The 24426-nt window shown below is 44.1% G+C and overlaps 1 protein-coding gene across 1 annotated transcript in view; it reads right to left on the reverse strand.

The window, feature by feature from the left end:
- The window catches only part of PCGF1 (polycomb group ring finger 1), a 182262-nt gene that overhangs the window by 133296 nt on the left and 24540 nt on the right, over positions 1 to 24426 (reverse strand). The window contains exon 2 of the mRNA XM_029595703.1: positions 18672 to 18777. Coding sequence (XP_029451563.1) covers positions 18672 to 18777 — 106 coding nt within the window. The remainder of the gene's footprint in view (positions 1 to 18671; positions 18778 to 24426) is intronic.

The following is a 24426-nucleotide window of genomic DNA, read 5'->3' on the forward strand; positions in this document are numbered from 1 at the left end:
AAGCATCCTTTAGATCAAGAAAGCATAGCTAGTTCCCATTTTTTAGAAAGGGAATTAAGGTGCACAGGGAAACCATCTTGAACCTTTCCCTCTTTAGGAACTTGTTCAAGGTCCTCAAACCTAGAATGAGACCGAATCCCCTTATTTTCTTTAGGATCAGAAAAAGCTTAGAAGTAGAATCCTCATCTTCTTTCCCCTAGTTGCCCTGCATATGGCTTGAAGGAAGAGAGAGCTCTTTTTCAGCAGTTCCTGATGTTACGATATCCCCCATGCGGGTTCCACTGGACAATTCAGAGGGATGTCCAATAGGTATAGTCTTAATATTCATTATTATTCTGAGGACCCAAAGTGTCTGAACATAAACTGGGCCAATGGTTTATGTAAAACCACAGCTTGCCTCCACAGGAATGTCCTCTAGCATGGGTACTGATATCTGTGTGATGCTCTCTATGATCCAAACAAAACCCCATCCCAAGTTTTGGCTGGTGTGCTAGTTGTGGCTTGAGATCCTCTGTTGCCTAGTACAAGCATGAGGACCCTATTACTAACAGAACCAAAGAGGTGGAAGAAAACATCTCCTCAGCACTCTACTTGATATGTCTGAGGGTGGTGAGTCTGAAGCAACAATGGAGAGGGTCTGAAGAGTTGCATACTGGGCCTCGATTTAAGCCACAGCTTTTTGATCTTATCTCCAAAGAGATTCTCTCCATTGGAAAAACACACCAGCGAGTCTTTCCTGGACATCTGGTAAAAGATCGTAGACCCACAGCCAGATGAGTCTACAGGTGCCAAACCCCATGCAGAGTTTCTCAATTTAGTCTCAAGAACAAAAGTCAATCTGACCGTGTTTTTCCCCATATTCCACACCTTTGTCCACCCAAAAATGGAAGTTGTCATACTGCTTTTGAGGGAGCTGCTCTGCCACTTACCTTATCTTCTTCAGAAAGTCCTGCAAATGCTGGTCCATAAGAACATAAGAATTGCCATTTTGGGTCAGACCAAGGTCCATCAAGCCCAGAATCCTGTCTCTGACAGTGATCAATTTAGGTTGCAAGTACATGGAAGATCCCATAAAATAGGCCTGCTAATGTGTTGATTATAACACGCCTATTCCCGGGGCGGATTGCAGGAAAACATCAGTCCAGGGGATTTTTTTTCAAAACCAGTCCATAGGTATCTGTTTGACTCCCTTGTGCATTTTCCTTGCAGCATGTATTTCAAAAAGCATACCAAACTGAACCGTCATAGGTACATGTGACCTGGAGTCTGGCAGAATTGAGCCAAACAAATCTCCAGCTTAAATTTCACATTTTCCCTAGATAACTAAGTAGTAAAACATCTCCTAGATCAAGGGTGAGCAAACAGAGCTGCGTGCCTTCTTCCATCCATGCAATTGGTTACCACACGCCCCCAAGTCTGGTTACATCTCTTAATTATATCTTGAATTCCTGGTCTGGTATTAAATGTCTCTTGCCAACCAATCAGCTCTTGAACAAGTTGCTAAGTAATATGACCACAACACTGCCAGGCAGTGTCAGACACACACATAGAATCTCAGACACAAACACCCACACACACTTTTTCAGACCCTCACTTTATATCTGAGAGAGGGTGAGGGTGTGTCTCTCTCTCCCTCTCTCTGACACAAAGTTGCTCACACTTACACTCTTGCTCTCAGTGTATGGGTATGCCATAAAGAAAGTATGTGCATAGGTGTCTTTCTGTATTAGGGAGAAAGACAAACACTCTCTCTCTCACACACATACACATTCTTTCATTGTGCTGATGCTAATATGCTCACACACAGGCCAATACAGTAAAGGGCGCTCAGTTGACCGCACGGTTTAACCCGGGTTGGACACGCATTTTGGATGCGTGTCCACAACCCCTTAAACAATACAGGGTTTAGAGAATCCAAAACGCGTGACCAACCCCCCCCCCCCTTCCCGGAAACTAATAGCGCTCATCACATGAAATACATGTTGATGAGGCTATTAGCTATTTGCCCGGGATGTAGTAAAAAATGTGCGCGCTCGATCCGCACATTTTACTCTCAGAAATCAGCGCCTGCACAAAAGCAGTAATTAATTTCTGAGCAGCCCAAAAAAAGTGTAAGGAAAAGCAGAAAATACTTTTTCTGTACATCCACCGACTTAATATCATGGCGATATTAACTCGGAGGGACCAAAAGATTTAAAAAAAAAAAATAAAAAAAATAAAAATATATTTAAAAAATGTGTACCGGCAGGTCAGGATAGGAAAATGGACGATCAATTTTATGAGTGTCCCTTTTCCGAACCTGCTGACATCCACCTCTCCTGGGCTTCCGCTGCTAAGGAGGTGCTAAGGGCATGCTACTGTCCCTAGCGCAACCCCTCATTTAAATACAGTATCGCGTGCCCAGGAGAGGTGGCTGGACACACATTAGGAAAGCAGGCGCTCAATATTGAATGCCCGTTTTCACGTGAACTTACTGTATCGGCCTGACAGTGAGTGCCCCTGTTCCATTACTGCCAATCCATTATCTAAAATGTTTTTGTTGGTATCAGTCCTTTCCCAGCCTACAGCAGCCCTCTCCCTCTCCCATTCCCACCCCTAACCTTCTTGGCACACCCACTCTCCAGGAGGCTCACTGGTTCCACAGCCAGCTGCCCTTTCAGGAGGAAAGCCCAGCCTATAGAAGCCTCCCCAGCACTGTCAGGCAGTTCCTCTTGGCTCCCTCCATCCTTTTTTGTAACTATAGTTTGCCTCCACTTCTCTGTACCTCCCTACCCCGCCACCATTCAAGTACATTCCCATTGGCTAAGCGCTACAGAGTCTGCTGGTTTTATAGTTCCCCACTATTCATGCAGTACACTTGCTCTCCAGGCACCACTACAGCGCAGGAACACAGCCGCAATGCAAGAAGGAGCTGGGGAAGACCACGTGACAAGCTAGACCAGCCCACTGGGGCATGCCCGATCCCCCGATATGGGAGTAGGCAGGGGCGGATTAGCCTATCTTTAATCACCTTCTGTTTGTTAATATAGAACATGGCTACTTGATGGTCAGTTTGAATAAGAATACTCTCTTCCGCAAGGAGATGCAAGAATGTTGTAGAGGCATATCTGTTCATTTTCAGTTCTAGAAGGTTGATTTGAAATTGCCTATTAATAACCAAGTCCCTTGGGTTTGGAAGGGACCTATGCAGGCCCCTCCATCTCTTGGTGGAAGCACCAGTCACTGTCACCTGATAAAGAAGTAGGAAGTAGACAGAGTGGTGTCCCTCTTGAAGGATGTAAGTGTTTAACCACCAGTGAATTTCTTGCTTCATTTCATGCAAAACATTCACTGAGGTGGTCAAAGGCTGAGTTAACTGATCTCATTTTGGGTAGAGGCCCCATTGCAGGAGTCACATGTGGAAGCGGGTTAGTGATACCACATGAACTGCCATTGCCATGTGGCCTAGAACAACTAGAACTTCCCTGGCTGTTGTCTGCTGTGTGGTCAGCAATCAATGAGGAAGGGACTTGAGAGTATTTGATTTATCGGTAGAAACACTTTCTCCTGTAAAGAGTCTGTCCATGCCCCAATGAATTTGATTTTATGAGATGGGATCAGGGACGACTTTTCAAAATATACTAGGACACCTAGTGATCATAGGAGTTGACAACTTCTGTAGAGAGGTCAGCATTTCTTCCTGGGAAGTTGTGGTCACTAGCTAGTCATTCAGGTAATGGAATACACAGATGTCTCGACGAGGGAGATGCACCACTACTAAAGCTAGGTATTTGGTAAAAATCTCAGTGCCATTGACAGACCAAAAGGGAGCACATGGTACTGGTAGTGAGAGGAATCCACCACAAAATGTAGACAACGCCAGTGAGAGGGATTGATGGGTATGAGGGTATGAGGGTATAGGCATCTTTCAGATCTAGTGCACACTGTCAGTATTGTACATGTCCACAAGGCACATCAGCAAGGCTTTTGGGCCTATAGAGTACATATCCTAAAGGTTATCTGAACTGAATATATGTCTGAAGTCTAATCCAATCATCTCAAGTAATACAATGAAACAAAATGATCTAATTATAGCCTTTGTCTAACAAAGGTTAAAACCACCATGAACAAATCACTGAACAAGACAGATTAACTTGAAGGAAACATGCTTTTGACTTTCAGGTAAAGTGATCATCTCTCTTATCTCATCTCTTTTTCTCTTGATTACATCACTGAACCATTTCAGACTGTTAAAAGGGACATCCACATTCACACCCATCAGACCCAGACCATGAACTCCTCCTTTTTCACCTCTCAGACTCTGAAATACCTTCCCCCTTCTCTCCCTCTCCCTGTAAGGCTAACAAGCTTGCACATTTGTATAAAATATTCTTATTATACAAATACCTGCCTTTGTGTCTATCTTCTACTATACCCATTTCCCTGGGAAAGTGAATTTGAGACCTCTTGCATGCCTTATTACTAATAATATAATTACACATACATCCATTCCTCCACCTGAATGATGAGTAGAATTCTGTGAAAGAGGTTCGTCTTGAACTTCTCCCAAAATAGATTCTTGTTCATAAATCCAAGATGGGTCTCTGGATTTCCTGGGGATAAGAAAATAATGAGAGTAGAAACCCTGGCCATGTTGATCGGCTGGGGCAGGTTCTATAACCTGCTGTGAGTAGCGATTCAATATCCAGGCAGAGCTGTGCTGAGTGAGACAGATCCAGACTAAAGACTGAGCAATGAGGAAGTAATCAGACTTCACAATCTTGAGAACCTAGCGATTTTTGGTGATCTTACGCTATTCCTCTAGGTAAAGGCAAATTCTCCCATCATCCAGAGAGTGCTGGGTTTGGAGACTGGTCAAAAACTTGGCCCAGGTTTGGGCTGGACATGATGTGCCACTTTTGGTCGACATCTTTTTTGCTGTCAGCTTCAAGCCAGAAGTTGTTGCTATGGAATAAAAGGCAGAATTCAGTACCACTGGAATTGCTGAAATGGATGTCTCTGGAAGTACAACCGCCTTGAAGTGGACTGTTGTTCTAAGCTGGTTGAGCATGACTGGACTGCCAAATGTTGTTCCTTGATTTGAGCAACTATTTCTCTAAGTTTGTCTCCAAAGAGATGATCTGCCAGGCAGGGGACATCCGCTAACTTACTGTGGGCATTATCACACAAACTGCTGGCTGTCAACAAAGCTATTCAGCATTCTCCAAAAGAAGCTGATGAGGAGCAGGCTGTCATATCAAACACTTCATAAACTGATCAAATAAAATGAAGTACACACACTTCCACATCGATGAATGGCTGTGGGTATGGATAGCCGCCATTCTACTGGAGGAAGAAATGGTTTCCATTTCTAAATATAATCAGGTAAGCATTCTACCAAGTAAAACTGGTGAGCAGAAATGTGTGCATTAAGCATGGAGTTCTGGAACATCTTTTTAAATTCTCCAGGAACCCAGGGTCTTTCCCTAGTGGAGTGTTTGAGAATATTCTTGTGTTCCTTGCCCTTTTTAGTACCGACTCCACAACTGACTAATGAGGCAGCTGCACTACTCCAAACTTGGAGTCTTCTGGATTCTATACTTTAGGTCTAATTTCCTAGCTAGTGGGCTACAGGACATCAGATTCCCCACATTTGTTTTTGTAAATCTTGCAGGACAGCATGGAGCGGAATGACTGCGGGCTCCGCTGTGTTATCTAGAGTCTGAAGAAAACCAAAGACTTTCGTGTAAGGGTCTTTGTACTTATGGACATTAACTCTGAACTTTTTACCCAATTAACTAGAAACCTGGAATAAGAGAGGTCCTTCGGTGGAAATGAAGGTTCCTGAGGCTCAGGTAGAGAGTCGAAAAGGGGGGGGGGGAATTTCCATCAAGCCCTCCTCATATCATAGAGGAGAAGGTACACTATTTATTTCATTATTGGGAATCTTTAGTCAACCAAGGAGTCCTTGGTTGGGTGTATTAATGGATAAGATCCTCCAATTGGCTGGACTCCACTGCAAGTGAGTGCCAAGGACTAGAACCACCTCGTAGATGGAGTACCTGTTGGGTCATGGGTAACTGGGACTCCTTGCATGAATAAATCCAACATCCTGGAAAGGAGAGGTTTACAAGTTCCTTCCTTATCCTTAGACACCAGAGAGGTAAAGAAAATCTTCACCAGCTCTGCCACTTGGTTTAAGGACTGACATGCCCTCTGGTAGGTTGCTACAGATGGAACATCCTCTTCAGAAACTACATGAATCTTCTTGCATTCTCTGGACTTTGTAAAATTTATCCTGGGGGCTGGTTAGAAATTAAAAGGGCACCATGGAGCAAATGGGATCTGGTGTGGCCAGGCGAAGGCCTTGTTCCAGTAACCTCGATAGGTCACTGCTCTAGAAACTGGTGAAGATAAGTGAAGCATAGCTCTTTCCTCCTCTGAAAATCTTCCTGAATGGATGGAATGAACTGGTGATTTCATGACGAGTGGTATAGGGAGCACTGCAACCCAGTGCATCGATGATGCAGAAGCTTACTTCAATGAGCAAGGTATCAAGAGAGGGAGCATCATTCATCAAGTGCTCCTTAGCCGAATGTGCCAATAGCACCGGGGCCCAACATACAGGTGAATGGTGCATCAGCTGCATCGACAGTGCCAAGACTCAATGTTTCTTCGGTGTTGGTTGTGTCACCAGCTCCTAAGAGTGGTGCTTTTCCTTTTTACTAGGCCCAGAGTTTCACAATGCTCATGAAGGGATTACCACCACCTATGAATGGTGCTTCTTTTGTTTGCTCGACCCCAAGGAAGCGGAGGGTTCCTCATCCTGTTCCAGTGAAGGGGTCTCTCTCTTGAGGAACTCTTGCTCGACTCGGCACCCAGGGAGCAAGACAAGGTTCCACACCAGCAGGAGGGCCAACTGCGCTCTTCAGAGATTGACAAGTTCCTTCATTTTCTAGGCCCTGGACTTTTGGGAGAGCAGAGATATCTGGACTCAGAGGTCTCTGCTAGTCGTGGTTCAGTCCTAGGCATTGGTTACAGATGTCATGTCCATCTAAAATGGACATTTTTCTACCATATAGAAAGCTTGGAAGCCACTAACAGTGGGCTTCTTTTGTCAGACATCCTGTAAAGAAAAAGGGTATTTTTCGGGTTGGTTTTTTTTTTAAAGATAGTACAGAAAAGTGCTGTTTGCAGGGACTACCAAGGCAGCAAGGCAACATAGTAACTGAAAATAATTTAGAATAAAGATCTCAATCAAGGGGAAAAAAAAAAAAACAGAGATAAGAGTACATGCCCATGCTGATGCACAGATAAAAAAAAGATTACGGGATCATGAGGCAACACCTGCGCAGGAACTCACACACATGCTCAGTAGAGCAAAGGTTCTATGAGCTAATAGAAAAGCATCCATTCAGCACCATTACACGACATCACCCACATCATGACTAATTCAGCCCTGCCTAACAACAGAAAACTGCAAATATAGAACTCAGCATGGTGTTTCCCAACCACTATGTCTTCAGACCTGATTAGATGTGCCATGGAAAGGTCATCACTGCCTGCTGCTCTGCTCTCAGTAGCTCTTAAACATGCAAGAGCTCCTTTTTGAGTACATATGTAGTGACGCATGTCTTTCCCTTTTAGCTACAGAAGTAACACAGAAAGTGAAAATTAACAGGCAGCATGCATGGCTTGGATAGCTGGGCCATGCTGTGTGCAATACACACACTGAACACAGCAAATCCTCCTCCTCACCATCCTGAGACTCCTCCTCTGAGAACTTCCAGACTCTATCCTTTTCCCAGGTTGAATGAGATGGGAGAGTGTGCACTGTGCACTGGATGTGATTTACTTTGAGTGTTGGAAGCAGTAGCAGAGAAGGAGCTCTCAGAACCGCATGCAGCAGCCAAGGTAACTAACTGAGCCACCTGCTTCACCACATTGGTTCTCCCTACTTCTATACTTGTATGTAGAGGGATAGGATCCAATCCAGTGGGTTCATGTGTCTCTCTGCCCCTTTTCTACTTTTACTTTAAAATTTGTAAGACAGACTGGCGTGTTTTCATGTTCTCCTAGTTATCCTTTTGGCCATATGAGATCCCTTCTTGTCTGCAGTACTTGCTCCGCAAAGGATAATGCACCATATAACATTTTTGTTAATGTAGGTGTACCTTGGGGTTAAAAAGACTGGGAATTGGGGGTGCTGACATCACCGAAGGATATGGCTGCCTAACCTGATAGCTCCCGCTATAACCCAGATGAATCTGCAGTAAACCCTTGCCATCCGCGCTATTTCTGGGTCCCATACTATTGTGTTCTGCGGTGCAATAACCTCCAATGACATCTAAAAGGAAAACTGCAGATTTAAGACAGTTTCCCACACCAAAAACGCTATGGACATCAGAGTGGATAACATCAAGCAGGCCGAGGCAGTGCCCAGCAAGGCTGTGGCTGTTCATGATTAACCAGTTACACTCTCTGAGATTCCAACATGAGACTAGCTCCGCAGATGGTTTATAGACATTCGTGCTGATCTACTGGCATCAATTTCAGAGGTGAGAGAAAACATAGCTGCACTGGGAGCATGTGTCGACGAGCTCGACGTGAGGCTGGAGGGGCAGGAAGATGCATCCCGGCAACAGTCATCTCATCTTAAAAGAATTGCGGGATGAACATGCTCTATTATTAGAGAAAAAGGAGGACTTGGAGAATAGAACACGTCGGTGCAACATGCGGATACGCAGCATGCTGGAGATGCCGGAATATACAGATTCACAGTTGTGGCTATAGCGATTTTTCAAAATGATAAAGGGAATGGAACAGCTCCCTTATGAGGAAAGACTAAAGGGGTTAGGACTTTTCAGCCTGGAGAAGAGACGGCTCAGGGGGGATATGATAGAGGTGTTTAAAATCATGAGAGGTCAAGAACGGGTAGATGTGAATAGTTTTTTTACTCTTTGGGATAATAGAAAGACTAGGGGGCACTCCATGAAGTTAGCATGTGGCACATTTAAAACTAATCGGAGAAAGTTCTTTTTTACTCAACGCACAATTAAGCTCTGGAATTTGTTGCCAGAGGATGTGGTTAGTGCAGTTAGTATAGCTGTGTTTAAAAAAGGATTGGATAAGTTCTTGGAGGAGAAGTACATAACCTGCTATTGATTAAGTTGACTTAGTGAATAGCCACTGCTATTACTAGCAACAGTAGCATGGAATAGGCTTAGTTTTTGGGTACTTGCCAGCTTCTTATGGCCTGGATTGGCCACTGTTGGAAACAGGATGCTGGGCTTGATGGACCCTTGGTCTGACCCAGTATGGCATGTTCTTATGTTCACTGCTCACCTCAGCAACAAGGACCGGGAAACGAGTGCACCACAGATTAAAATCGAACGGGCGCATAGATCTCTCAGCCTAAAGATAGCCAACAAAGCTCAGGATATAGTCTGTCTGCATCATTATAAATGAAAGGAAAAAAATAATGAACGCAGTAAGAAGATCTACAGACTGGCAGTGGGAGGGTAGCAAACTATACGACAAATTGGCCCCAACTTCGCTAAGCAAGTAGGACGATCTTAAAACTGCAACTACAATTCTTCGGTCAAAAACATCAGGTACAAGTGGAATTTTCGATTTAGTCTTTCATTCACAGTGAGCATCACCTACAAGATTAAAACTATGATGGAGGCTGAAACAGCATTCAAACAGGCCAATCTACCAACCAACTTTCAAGTGCAATCAACAGAAAGAGTCCACACTAAAAATGACACAGCTCAGAAATGGCAACAGGCCAGTATTCGCCAGCAGCTGGAGTGCCAAGCAACCCCTTCTCGCATTGCAACCACAGGTAATGGCTGATTTTCTGGATTTTAGTTGCAAAGCCTATTGAGGATGGACAAGCATGTGCTAGGACCACAGCCTTCCAAATGCTTGAGACATTGTTTGTTGTTTAGCTGTCTTAGGAGATTTCTCATATAATAAGATTATGTATGTTACTCATTCAGTTATTATGGAAATGGCGGGGTTTGCTTTATACAAGCCTGTTTATTGTAAAGATGTGGGATTGATTGGGTTGGGAGAATGTTCTCTTTGAGTGACTTACCCCCCCAGAGGCATACGGTCCACAGGAGAGTAGAGGTAGACGGAGTGAAGGGGGGACTGGGTAGGGGGTGGGGGGGAAAGAAGGGATGGTTAGTTCTTAAGTTATACCTAGATAACAATGGATTTCAAGTGGTAGCCACTGGTGGTATCCGGTCTCTCATTATGTAGGTGCAATATCCTAACAGTAGGTACAATGACTATGTGGGTAATGTCTCTCAATGTTAAGGGACTAAACACATATAGAAAGCAATGACTTCTATTTCGGGATCTGCAGATCCACAAACTCACTTTAACTTGGATACAAGAAACACATTTAAAGCGTCAACATGAACATGTTTTAATGTCTCCGCAGTATCCTAACCAATATCTGTCTGCTAGTACACAAGGGGCGAAATATACAGGTGTTGGGGTCCTCATATCTCATACCCTCATTTTTTTATTACATCATTCATGGGTCTGACCCACAAGGAAGATAAGTATTAGTTAAGTTGAAAATTGGGAGGGAATTTTCACAGTCATAAATGGATATGTCCCTAATTCGGACCAGCACATATTTCTCAAATCCTTAAGTGAAGTGTTGGATCGCTATGCAAAGGGTACTTTGATCTTGGCTGGGGACACTTCCAGGTGCAGCGGGAATACTTCTACTTCGTTTTCTAATTGCTCTTTTCTGAAGCATTGTTACTGTTCAATGTAATCCAAACTGTTATTGTTCAATGTAATTGCTCTCTTCTGAAGCACTGTTACTGTTCAATGTAAACCGAACTGATTTGTAACCTCTTACAAGAATTTCGGTATATAAAATTGTTAAATAAAATAAATAAATAAATACCCAATCCATAGCAAGGAAGGAGTTCTCTCTCCTCTTGCAGCGTTGGGGTCTGGTCGATATTTGGCACCAACGATATACGCACTCCAAGTCTTACACTTTCTACTCAGCCCCTCATGAGTTGAATTCTCGCATACATTATCTCTTAATTGATAGGTTAGCACAAAATAGAATATCTGAGGTTGAGATAGAAGATATTACTTGGTTAGGTCATGCACCAGTATGGCTGACCATGACCCTTAACAATTCAAACACAGGGCAGAGGATATGGCGCTTAAATGACAGTCTTTTACAAGACGAGGAGCTATGTAAAACATTATCTACCAAGCTACGAGAATATTTTCAAGAGAACACCTCACCCACAATCTCGGCGGGTACCCTTTGGGAATGCTCTAAAGTGGTGATGAGGGGAATTCTAATCGCTCAGGCTTCCTACCTTAAGAAACAAAAAGAGAAGTCTAGGCTCCAGTTACTATCTAAAATTTCGAATCTATCGAAATTGCACATGCAAACCCTCTCTGCATTACTTTTGAAGTCACTTACAGTTGCACATCAGGAGTTAGCGGTCTTAGACTCTGCTTATGTGGCCCACAAGTTAGACATAACCAAACAAGTTTATTTTGAAGGAAGCAATAAGGCGGGCAGGTACCTTGCCCGGAAACTGAAAGCACTTTCTGCCCAGAATGTGATTGCTAAAGTAAAGGACAATTGTGGTAGAATAGTGATAGTATCAGCAAGAACTTTTAGATGTCCCAATTAGCTCGCTAGATGTAGAGTATGCCATAAAACAGTTTAAGCTTGGCAAATCCCCTGGCCTGGCCAGTTTCACTAGCAACTATTATAAAAGATTTACCACTGAACTAGCAAGCCCACTAACAGATTGCTTTAATAGTCTTAGAACAGGGGTTCAGCTTCCAGCTCACTCCAACATAGCAGGGATCTCCATCATTGCCAAGCCGGACTGTGATCTCATTCTTTGCAGATCTTACCGCCCTATATCACTCATTAATGTGGATCTTAAGCTGTTGGCAAGCGACTTAATAGGATACTACCAGGCCTAATCCATTTAGATCAAGTAGGATTCATGACCCAAAGAATGGCAGCAATGTTAGAAAAATTATAGACATACTTTGGTGGGTTTGAAGGCAACAGATCTCCTTCTTATTACTTTGCTTAGATGCTGAAAAAGCATTTGATATGGTCCACTGGCTCTTTCTTTTTTCCACTCTGGAGAAAATGCGATTTGGCCCTTTTTTTGTATCCTGGATTAGATCTCTTTATAGCGACCCTAAAGCGCATTAAGGTAATGGAGGATATGGTAAAAGTTTCCCTGTGGAGCAAGGCACTAGACAAGGTTGCCCATTATCCCCATTACTATTTGTCATATTTCTCGAACCATTCACCTCAAGAATTCGAGCTACTCCGGGGATTACAGGTGTCCAAGGTGGGAGACATGCACTGTAAACTCTCTTTGTTCGCCAATGACATCCTTTTTATCTTGACTACCCCGCATCAATCCTTGTAAGCAGTCACATCAGAGCTGAAATTATTTGGGATGTCACTGGGGTTTAAAGTGAACTTCAATAAATCAGAGATTTTGAATGTGTCACTTCCTGAAGATGAGGCCCACCTTCTTCAAAACAACCTTCCCATTTCGATGGGCCAAAAAGTCAATAAAATACCTAGGAATCCAGATCGGGTCCAACACCCGGTATCTCTGAGTTAAATTATTGACCTTTGCTGAAGAAAATCGAGACTGATCTATGGGACAGGGAACATTTCTCCTGCTTGGTATAACTGCATTCATAAAAACTGCATTCATAAAAATATCTGTTTATTACATTACCAGTGTTTATACCATCTGCCATTCTGAATTTGGCAAAGGAAAATTTTTGTTTTACTTGGAAGAAGCGCCCTCCTTGGGTGTCACACATTTTAATGTCTCAGCCTAAGGTCCGAGGTGGTCTTGGGGTTCCCAGTCTCTCCTGGTATTTTGCAGCTGCACAACTATGGATAATTCCAGATTTCATTAAGCAATGGGTAATTCTAGAGCAGAGTTTATTGGGTGGCATACCCCTTAGGGTCATGCCTTGGCAACCTCAGCATACCTGGCCACTGCATGGGGACCTCCCTGTTGCTCTTCAAACAACATTGTGGGTTTGGGAGAAGTGGAAGGTAAAATAAGTGGGAAATATGGAATATTTCTATGCGACCCATCTCTTTTATAATACTGCTTTCCCGGCTGGGTTCCAAAATAAGGCATTCTAGAAATGGAGGGTCAAGGGTATTAGTAATTTTGAACATGTTCTAATGGAAGGAACTTTAATGTCAGCCACTGTACTTAAGGAATGCTACCAGCTGAATCTATTGGATTTTCTAGCATATGCCCAACTACGGAACTTTTTACAATTCCAAGCATTTTCTGCTTCCCTAGTTTTGGGAAAGACCCTATTTGAGCACTTGTGTACAGAGGTAGACAAGAAAAAGGGGCTGGTTTCCAAAATTTACTCTCTGTTCTTGGGATTACCTACGGAACCCTTTTTATACACTCGAACCTGGGAGACCGATTTGGGCATCACTCTAACTCCTGAAACATGGGACCAAGTGTTCAATATCCTCATCCCTGCAGGAAAATTGTTATAAAATCTTATTGAGATGGTACCTTACCCCTTCTAGACTGCATCGCATGAATCCCAAGATTGATGATAAATGTTGGATGAATTGCTCTAGGGTTTCCATATTCTGGGCTCAAATCCTGCTATGGGTTGAAACCATTTTGGGAGTACAGGGCCTAACTGATGTAGGCTTAGTCTTACTTAATGTGCCCCACCCACATTTGGATAAATACCAGCAATGCTTTTGCCAACAAGTCTTTATAGATGCTAGAAATGAATTGGCACTTTATTGGAAGCGTTCGGAATTACCCTCATTACAAGCAGTTTTACATAGGCTGTACTTTTACCACAGGATGGCTTCTATAGATGCTTATAGATCATCAATCCCTTTTTCAGAAAATTTGGAAACCATTTTTGAAAGAAGAGGCCAGCACGCTAATAACCCTGTCTGCTACTCCTTAGAAATGGAAGGAGAAAGAATTTTTGATCTTTCCAGCAACACTCTTTTGAAATTTCTTGGTGGACACCCTCAAAAATCAATCAGGCGAGAAGGCATATACTTGCATAGATAGCATTCTATACGATATAGATATTTTTATTTACCTAGGTCCTGACACCTTGAGGCTATGTTAATTATAGGATACTAGTTAGGGGGGCCAATTGTGGTGCCCTCATTTGTTGACTGGTTTCATTCTATCTGTATTTGAAATTATAATCTGTTGTTACCTGGAACAGTTGATATTGTTTAGGGGAGTGGGAGGGTGGGAGATAAAACAACTGAATGTAAGATGGATATCAACTTTATAATGCTGAATAGCTTGTATACTACATATTTGCTGTTTGACCTTCAATAAAAATTATTAATTTAAAAAAAAAAAAAAAAAAGACTAGGAAACACTGGTGTACATATAGGGGTAGATTTTCAGACGAGCGCGAACAGCCTACTTTTGTTTGCGCTCCAGGCGCAAACAAAAGTACGCTGGATTTTAGTAGATACGCGCGGAGCCGCGCGTATCCACTAAAATCCTGGATCGGCGCGCGCAAGGCTATGAATTTTGTATAGCCGGCGCGCGCCGAGCCGCGCAGCCTACCCCGTTCCCTCCAAGGCCGCTCCGAAATCGGAGCGGCCTCGGAGGGAACTTTCCTTTGCCCTCCCCTCACCTTCCCCTCCCTTCCCCTACCTAACCCACCCGCCCGGCCCTGTCTAAACCCCCCCTTTACCTTTGTCGGGGGATTTACGCCTCCCAGAGGGAGGCGTAAATCCCCGCGCGCCAGCGGGCCTCCTGCGCGCCGGGCCGCGACCTGGGGGCGGGTACGGAGGGCGCGGCCACGCCCCCGGGCCGTAGCCACGCCCCCGTACCCGCCCCCAAAACGCTGCCGACACGCCCCCGAAACGCCGCGACGACCGGGCCCGCCCCCGACACGCCCCCCTGCGAGAACCCCGGGACTTACGCGAGTCCCGGGGCTCTGCGCACGCCGGGAGGCCTATGTAAAATAGGCTTCCCGGCGCGCAGGGCCCTGCTCGCGTAAATCCGCCCAAAACCGGGCGGATTTACGCGAGCAGGGCTCTGAAAATCCGCCCCATAGTTGGGATTATTTTTCCTTATGTGCATTGCTTTGCCTTGTCTAGACTATATTTCATCTGACATTTAGAAGCCTACCCCAGTCTTGTAAAGTCCTCCCACAATTCCTCAGTCTGCTCGTGATTTAACTACTTTTAATAACTTTGTGTCATTTTCAATTTCGTCATCTCAGTTTTTATTCACTTTTCCAGGTCATAGAAAAAGAAGCAAACATGATGGCAGAAAATAATATGTGGCCTATCTAATCTGCCCATCCACACCAAGTACTCATATCTACAATCCTTAACACTCCTTCAGAGATCCCTTGTGCTTATCCCCATGCTTTCTTGAATTCAGATACTGTCCTTACAGCCACCATCTACACTGGTAGACTATTCCATTTATGTGCCATCCTTTCTGTAAAGAAATATTTCCTTAGATTACTCCTTAGTCTATCCCCCTTTCACCTTCATCCCATGACTCCTCATTCTAGAGTCTCCTTTCCACTGAAAGAAGCCTGCCTCCTATGCACTTATACCTTGGAAGTATTTAAAAGTCTCTATCATATCTACCCTTTCCCTCCAGGGTATACATTTTTAGATATTTAAATCTGTTCCCATACGCTTCATTAAAAAAAAAAAAAAGAAAAAAAAGACTGCTGACCATTTTAGAAACTACCTCTAGACAGATTCCATCCGTTTATATTCTATTTGAAGGTGCGGGCTCCAATACGGTACACAGTATTCCAGATAAGGTCTCAAAAAAACGTAAGCAGTATCACTTCTATTTTTCTGATGACCACTCCTCTCCCTAAGTACCCAAGCATCTTTCTGGCTTTTGCAATCACCTTATCTACTTCTCTGGATACTGTAAGAGCATCAGATATGATCACCCTCCACTCCCACTCTTGTTTTCATGCATAGAAGAATTTCACCCTCTACACAAGTGTGCCTTTAGACTTATCAGGGGTTCCATGGCATCATCATTGCAGATACTCATATCCCTAACACAAGGGCTCTCTTCATCACTGTGCAGCAACAAGACAACAAGACACCCCAACAGTGGCTCTTAATCATGTAGGAGAACATATGTAATCATACATACCTCTTCTTTCTAGCTATAGCATGAGCCCCTGAATGTGATAAGTAATGGGTAGCATGCAGTGCATGGATAGCCAGGCCCCACTTTGTGCAGCACACACATTGCACACAGTCGGGCGGATTTTAAATGCCCTGCCCGCGTAAATCCGGCCGGATTTATGCGAGCAGGGCCCTCGCGCGCCTATTTTGCATAGGCCGCCGGCGCGCGCAGAGCCCCGGGACGCGCGTAAGTCCCGGGGCTTTTAAAAAGGGGTGTGTCGGGGGCGTCGCCAAATGACGCGGCGTTTCGGGGGCGTGACGTGACGTTTGGGGGGGCGGGCCCAGGGGCATGGCGCCGGCCCGGGGGCGTTCCGGGGGCGTGGCCGCACCCTCCGGAACAGCCCCCAGGTTGGGTCTTGGCACGCCAGCAGCCTGCTGGCGCGCGCGGATTTACGTCTGCCTCTGGTAGGCGTAAATCCATGGATAAAGGTAGGGGGGGGGTGGGTTAGGTAGGGGAAGGGAGGGGCAAAAGAAAGTTCCCTCCGAGGCCGCTCCAATTTCGGAGCGGCCTCGGAGGGAACGGAGGCAGGCTGCGCGGCTCGGCGCGCGCAGGCTGCCTAAAATCGGCAGCCTTGCGTGCACCAATCCCGGATTTTATAAGATACGCGCGGCTACGCGCGTATCTTATAAAATCCAGCGTACTTTTGTTTGCGCCTGGTGCGCGAACAAAAGTACACGATCGCACTATTTTTTAAAATCTACCCCAGTATCTCTAGATCTTTCTTCCTTAGCCGCCTCTGAATTCTAGTTTCTATTTTTCTCTGAGGCTGAAGGAGACAGGATGCACTGAGGACTGGATGCGACTCACTCAAGTGTTGGGAGCAGCAGCAGTGAAGGAGCTCTGGAAGCCATATGTGGAAACAAAGGTACCTAATTGAGCCAGCTTCCTGCACCACACAAATTTCACTGTCCTGGTGCATTGTAATAGATTAATGCATTTCTGCTCCTTTCTCCTTTTGTTTTAAAATTTTTATGTTTCTACCTCAAGTCCATCTGCAATGTTGCTAATAAAAATGTTGAAAAGAACCATCACTAACAATGACCCTGAGTTTCCCAGTCGGTCACTTTGAGGTCAATAAACCAAAGGAATTCAAGACTCAACCGGACAAATCCCATGCTTTGAATATCCCTCTAAGCTGAATGGTTAAGTTTTAGCCCTGTAAGTCATTACAGGGCTAAAACTTAGCAGGATAAAAAAAAAAGAGGCAGGATGTGGGTGGTCTAGGGCATGATTTTAATTTACTGGGCAAGTTCTCCGGCTAACTCTGGTTGACAAAAAAGCAGTCCAAAAAGACAGCTGGAGAACTGCCTCCCTGCAAAAATAAAACAAAAACACACACTGCAGCATGCCCAGATCCCTCCTGATCCCCCCAATAAACTGTAATGTACTGTACCAGCAGTCCTGATCCCTCCCATTGCCTCCTGAGCCTCCCAATATGTTTTAATGCACCTGCAGAGCAGCCCCAATCCCTCCCCCTAATTTCACCCACATGCCGCCGAACCTCCTCACCCCACTCCCCAACCCCCAACAATGTATAGCTAAGCCAGCAGGAGTTTTGTCCTTCAGTAGTAACTGCCTGCACAGCAGACAACTGTACACTGTTGGAGGTTGGGAAGGGAGGTTCGACATGTGGGTGAAATTGGAGGGGGGGATTGGGGCTGTGCAGCCACTGCATTTAAACCCAATATTCACTAAACTGGCTAAGGGTTAAGTTACCCAGATAAAGTTATCCAGGTAACTTTACCCAAGTATATTCAGTGAACAATTCATTCTGCTGAATATTTGGCTAAAAACTTAACCAGATAACATTGCTGCTGGCCAGATTACTGAATATTGACCTCTGTCTTCTCCAGCACGGACTCCCAATGACTACTACTTCTGTTGCTTAACCAGTTTTTCACTTAATTAACAACTTTCTGCCCTAGTCCCATGCTGATTTGTTTACCAGTGTTTTATGTTGATGAAAACAGATTTGGTGTCAACTTCTTACACAAGTTTTGATAAGCAGAACATTCTCAAAGCAGGAATCTTTTGCATCAAGAAAAATGGCATAATTGAAAAAGAAGCATGACATAATTCTATAAAACCAAAAAGGCATTTGCAATGCTGCTTTAGAAATAGATGCAACCCAAGTCTCCCAAATCTTCTGGGAGGACCCGAACTTGTCTACTTCCCCTTCTACCTCCCCACATCTCCCGCCATAACCACCAAGCTCAGATGCTGGGACCACTACTCAATCATCCATCCTCCTCCCCAGAATGGGAATGTAGTAGGAACATGCAAGTGAACAGAGATCAGTCCTGCTAATCGGGCACCTTTCACTAAATTCACTAAACATTGAAAAAGCAAAATGAAAAAAAACAAACAAACAAAACACTCTAGGACAAGAACAACAAATTCAGCATTTGTCTTCTGAAGATCCCTCCCCTTTCCACTGTCACTTACAGGTATGTAAGCACTCTGTGATGGTGGTGGCATCGATGAAGTAGCCGGCACACAGGTAGCACACAATGTGCTCATTCAGGTCTTTAATTTTCACTTTCACTTCTTCCTGAAAATAAATCCACACAGTAGAGCTACATCACACAATGTATAAACATATTCCAGAGGATGGGGAGATATGTGCAAGTGCCTTTAACGTTTTCAAATGTGTTACTGTTCAAGCATACCTCCTACTCCGACAACATTCACTGGCTCAATAATTCCATATAATATTCAAACCATAGTACTTCAAGCTAAGACAGCATTTGCTCTTAGACTTACAAACACAATTACACACACACTTACATAACATAAATCGCATAAGCAGAGCACCAGAAATTCAGAGAATACATAAACAAACATCCATAATGCCAGCCCCCAACAATTACTATATTGTATTTTGTTATATACAAAGGGGCAGATTTTCAAAGCAGCGCACGGGCGTACATGCCTTCTGCCGTTCCCTCCCAGTCCGCTCCGAAATCATAGCGGCCTGGGAGGAAACTTCCCTTCCCCCTAACCTAACCTTCCCACCCCCTTCTCTTAACCTTCCCTCCCCCCCCCCCAGCCCCACTCTAAACCACCCCCAAAAGTCTTAACAAACCTTTTGCACCTGCCTGGAGGCAGGCGCAGGTTACGCGCACCGGCAGCCTGCCTGCACGCGATCTTCCAACACAGCAGCAATGGCCGCTGTGTCGGAGGCCTCTGGCCCCACCCCCGGACCACCCCACCCCGTCACTTTAGTAAAGCCCCGGGACTTAGGCACATCCCGGGGTTTTACGCACGTCGCCGGACCTTTATAAAATAGGCCCGGCGCGCGTAGGGCTTTTAAAATCCGGCCCAAAATGTACAATGGCGCCGAATAGGATACATGGATTTTACTCTCACTCAGGAAGGGAGGGCTTAACAAATCTTTGAGGCTTTGCTACTCATAAGCAAATCCATTCTCGAAAGAGAAGCTTGCATATCCTACCACATCCGTCCTTCATATGGGGAAAACAGTACGAAACAGGGTGATTGCTCATAGGCTTACACAAGCATACCTTGGATGTCCTAAGCACCTGAAACAGGCGTATATATAACTTTGCAAACCCAAAGAATGTACTGTGTCATTCCATTTATAAAAACAGTCACCCAGTGCTTTCTATAACATATGTTTCATCTATTTATGCCAACAAAAAAATAAGCCCCCTCCCCCCCAAAACAAAACAAAACCATATGGATAATCCATAAAGAGCAATTCTTAGATTTCAGTGAAAATGCTACTATACTCTTGCATATCTCTAATGTTTGGCTGCTATTTCTAGCAAGGTCTTTGGTCCCCTAATCTGGGGACCAATCACCTTGCTAAATATAGCATCCAAACAGTACAGAGAGATTTCCAGAATCTGGGGAAGCAGACTGGACACAAGGCGAAGACTATTGCCTTTTCAAAAGTGCTTCTTGTTCTCAGAAAGAGGAAGGAAGGGCTAAGCCATATAGACAACTTCAATATATGGCTCAAAACATGGTATAAAAAAGCAGGAAAGGCAACTAGGAAAAGCATCAAACGAAGGGAGAAAAGTTGGAAAGCTATGACCACAAATGTACGTAGTCCGGGCAATAAAATCCCAGAGCTGCAGGCCTTAATGGTGGAGATGGACTTGGATATTGTTGCTGTCACGGAAACATGATTTACCAAGCCTCATGATTGGGATACAGCAATCCCAGGCTATAACTTATTAAGGAAGGACATATTACAAATTCTTGTCTGCATCAGGAGCCAGGAGGAGGATCCCTTTAAGATCAACAAATACAAGTTACTAATTTTCATACATTTTTCTTTATTCACTACTGAAAGATACATAACCATAAAATTGTATTACCAATTTTCTTCCGTCTTTATTTCAATACTGAGATACTCTGCCATGAATAATGCAGCTTCATGGTTCTGCATCTTTCACTACTGAAAGAGATTTAACACATTTTGTAATCTCTAACAAATTTCCTTCAGTCTTTTTTTTTTTTTTTTTTACTACTGAACAATGCATAACCATAAAACTATTTTACAGATGTGCATCTTTCAGTAGTGAGATAAAGAGTGAAGAAATGTTGTAAATCGCTAGAAAATTTTCTTCAGCCTTTATTTGATTAATGAATGATGCCAACCGTAAAACTATTACAAACGTTCAAGAAAATGACAACTACAGATATTTTTTCTCTAATACCTAAAATTTTTAGATGGCTTCTAAGTTTTATAAAAAAAAATTTGCCACCCGTCCTCTGTTCTGTCATCTGTCTTCTCTACTCCCTCTCTTCCCATCAATAAATCAAGCAACTGATCCAACTACTTTAAAGTTAGTAATAGTTATAAAAAGAAATTGGCCTCAGATTGAAATGTCTCATTTTTTTAAACTTTGAAACACTTATTTTAATCTGGGGCCAGTTTCTTTTTATAACAATTCACCAAAAGGCAGCTGTTCAGCAATTCCCTTGATTCTTTACCCCACTAGTTTCTATGCTGGGTGCATTCTATAACATCTAATGACTGAAAAGGTCACGTGACCTGAGAAAAGTAAACAAATAAACATAGGGGTAGCTTGCTTATTTACTACCCTAAACCAATTAAGCCTGATACTTCATTTTGAATGCATATACAGCGTTGCTCTCTGCTTCAACGGCAGGGAGAAATGTGGAAAAGAGGATTTACATTCAGACAACATCCAACAAGGCATTGATCTGTGCAGTCTGGGTAAATAAGCATCGGGTAACTTGCTTGATGCGGCAGTTACTACCCTTAACCATTAAGCCTTACGATTCACCTTTGATGTAATTCCAACATTATTCTCTGCATCAATGGCAGGGGGTGGCAGGAAATTTGAATCAAACAGTTACCAACAAGGGCCCTGAACTTGGTGATCGGTGAAACCGATACGTATGGGAAAATTAGCTGGCAAACCCAAGGTCCCACTCCACACAGAAACCTGTGAACCTTTCTAATATAACCCAACAAGCCCAGAAGAGTGGAGGTTAAAAAAAAAAAAAACCCACACCCAATAATCACTGAATTCTCATGTTCCGCCCTTTCCTTGGATTGCAAAATCAAACTACAAGTCCACCACATATGTGGCAGCAACATTTTCTTAGTGTGTGTGTGTGTGTATGTGTATATATATATATATATATATATTTATTTTTTATTTATTTATTTATTTTTAAATTTTACATATTTTGGTCTTATAGAAATCAACAAAAATCTCTCAAAAAATGTTTTTCTGACTTAATTTGAGTGATTTAATTTTAATCTACACATTATCTTTCAACCTTCTCTCCATCTATGCAGCCTGTCCCCTACACCATATGACCTGAGGATTGTAAGCCCACCTGAGGAGAGAGATCAGACCAGGTTATCGATGGCACAAGCCTATCCACCTTGCAAAATGCCCCACCGCATTATTCAATGCCTTTCCTTACCTTCAAATTTTAGCTACAGTAGTAGAAGGTTGCTGAAAATAAGGCTGCCACTTCTGCTAGCTAGGCATTTGCTGCAAATAAGTGCATGATGAGGCTATAGCGAACATGAGGAAGCAACTGATGCTCGGTTTGGTTTGCTAAAGAAAAGGTGCCAATCTCTCTTCAGCCCAAGCAGTGCACTGATGTTCATGCCAACGCCGACCTGCCCACATGTCTGTACTGTGCTTTGATGGGGAAGGAAAGCAGGGCCGGCGCAAGCCACTGTGCAAACCATGCACTTGCACGGGGCAGCAGCCTGAAGGAGACGTGGACCTGGGGGCCAGTCAACCCCAAAATGAAGACAATGCGGCTGACGCCACCACCACCAGACCCCACCCAGAAGTCAAGAATAGGAAGAGGCTGCTGCTGCACAACGGTTCCCAACCCGCCATGCGGCTGAGAAGGAGGAGCTGCAGGGCCACCCGGGGCTCCCAACCTGCCAAGCAGCCAGAAGAAAAAAAGCCACGAGGCAATAACCAACCTGCCCCGCGGCAGAAATGAAGAAGAGGGACCATGGCTGCCGAAAAAATCTTTGTGTTTGTGTGAGAGCAAGCAGATATGTGTATGAGCAGGAGGAACCTGTGTGTGTGTGTCTGAGCATGTGTTCGTGTGTGTTTGAGTATGTCTGCGTGAAAGGGAACATTAAGGTAGGTGATGAGACCAAGCTCTAGGGATGATGGAATAAGAGTCTAAATAGTTCTTTCTGAGCAATAAGTGGAGAAATTACTTACCTGATAATTTTGTTTTCCTTAGTATAGCAGATGGACTCAGGATCAGTGGGTTTATGCTCCCCTGCCAGCAGATGGAGCAAGTTGACGACACAGTATATATAACCCTACAGTGACCCCAGCCTGCCGGTATTCTCTTCAAAAGCACCTGTGAACAGACTAGCAAAAAACTTGATTAAAAAAAGGTAACTAGAACTGTACTCAACCAACCATAAACAGTGAACTCATGTAAAATGCTAGGTACCCCAAGCTAGGGACTGGATGAACACTTACCAGTAATCCTTTGGTATCCAGAGCCCCAGAAGAGGACTACTGACAAACCCATGTGGCAGCCAAGGGCAGAAAGCGGAGTCCATCAGTCTATACTAAGCAAAACTAAATTATTATGTAAATAATTTCTCCATTTCCTAGCATGTAGATAGATGGACTCAGGACCAATGGGATGTACAAAAGCTACTCCCCAACATGGTGGGAGGCTGCCCGTGGTCCAGTCAACACCACACATGCAAAGGCTGCATACTCCCAGGCCTGCACATCCAGACAATAAAACCTGGAAAAAGTGTGTAAGGAGAACCACGTCGCAACTCGGCAGATATCGATGGGAGACAACAATCTAACCTCCATCCATGACACTGCCTGAGCCCTAGTGAAATGAGACCTAAGCTGAGTAGGCAATGGCTTTCCAGCATCCACATATGTGGCCGTGACCTCCTCTTTAATCCAACGAGCTATGGTAACCCGTGAAGCCGGAGCACCCTGCTTATTTCCGCCATGGAGAACAAACAGGCGATCTGTCTTTCGAAAAGACTCAGACCTCCAGATACCGCACAAGTCGTCGCTTGATATCCAAGGAGCGCAAAAGGCGAAACTCCTCCACATCCCTGACTTTATCCAGGGATGGCAGAGAGATGGACTGATTCAAATGAAAGTCTGAGACTACCCTGGGCAAGAAGGATGGAACAATACGCAGTTATAATGCCCTCAGGGCCACCCGAAGGAACAGCTCCCAGCAAGACAAAGCCTGCAGCTCAGAACTTCGGCACGCAGACCATATAGCCACCAGGAAAAAAGTCTTCAAGGTCAAAAGCCATAAGGAAAGGCTACGCAGTGGTCAGAACATAGGGCCTGCCAAAAAATCAAGCACCAAATTAAGATTCCATAATGGAACTGGTAACCTCAAGGGAGGCCTAAGATGCTTCACTCCCTTCAAAAAACGAGCCTCATCAGGATGAGACGACAAGGATACACCATTTACCAGGCCTCTGAAACAGGCAAGAGCCACAACCTGCATTTTCAAGGAATTAAGGTCCAATCCTTTATTTAATCCATCCTGCAAAAAATCCAGAATAAGAGGGATCTTAACTGAACGAGGAAGAACACTCCACAAAACACACCAGGCCTCAAAAACTCTCCAAACCCACACATAAGCCAAGGAAGTGGAGAACTTGTGAGCGCAGAGTAAAGTGACAATCACTGCAGAAGAATAGCTATGCTTTAAT

The sequence above is a fragment of the Rhinatrema bivittatum genome, chromosome 1 (genome assembly GCF_901001135.1).
Source record: "Rhinatrema bivittatum chromosome 1, aRhiBiv1.1, whole genome shotgun sequence".
Lineage (NCBI taxonomy): Eukaryota > Metazoa > Chordata > Amphibia > Gymnophiona > Rhinatrematidae > Rhinatrema > Rhinatrema bivittatum.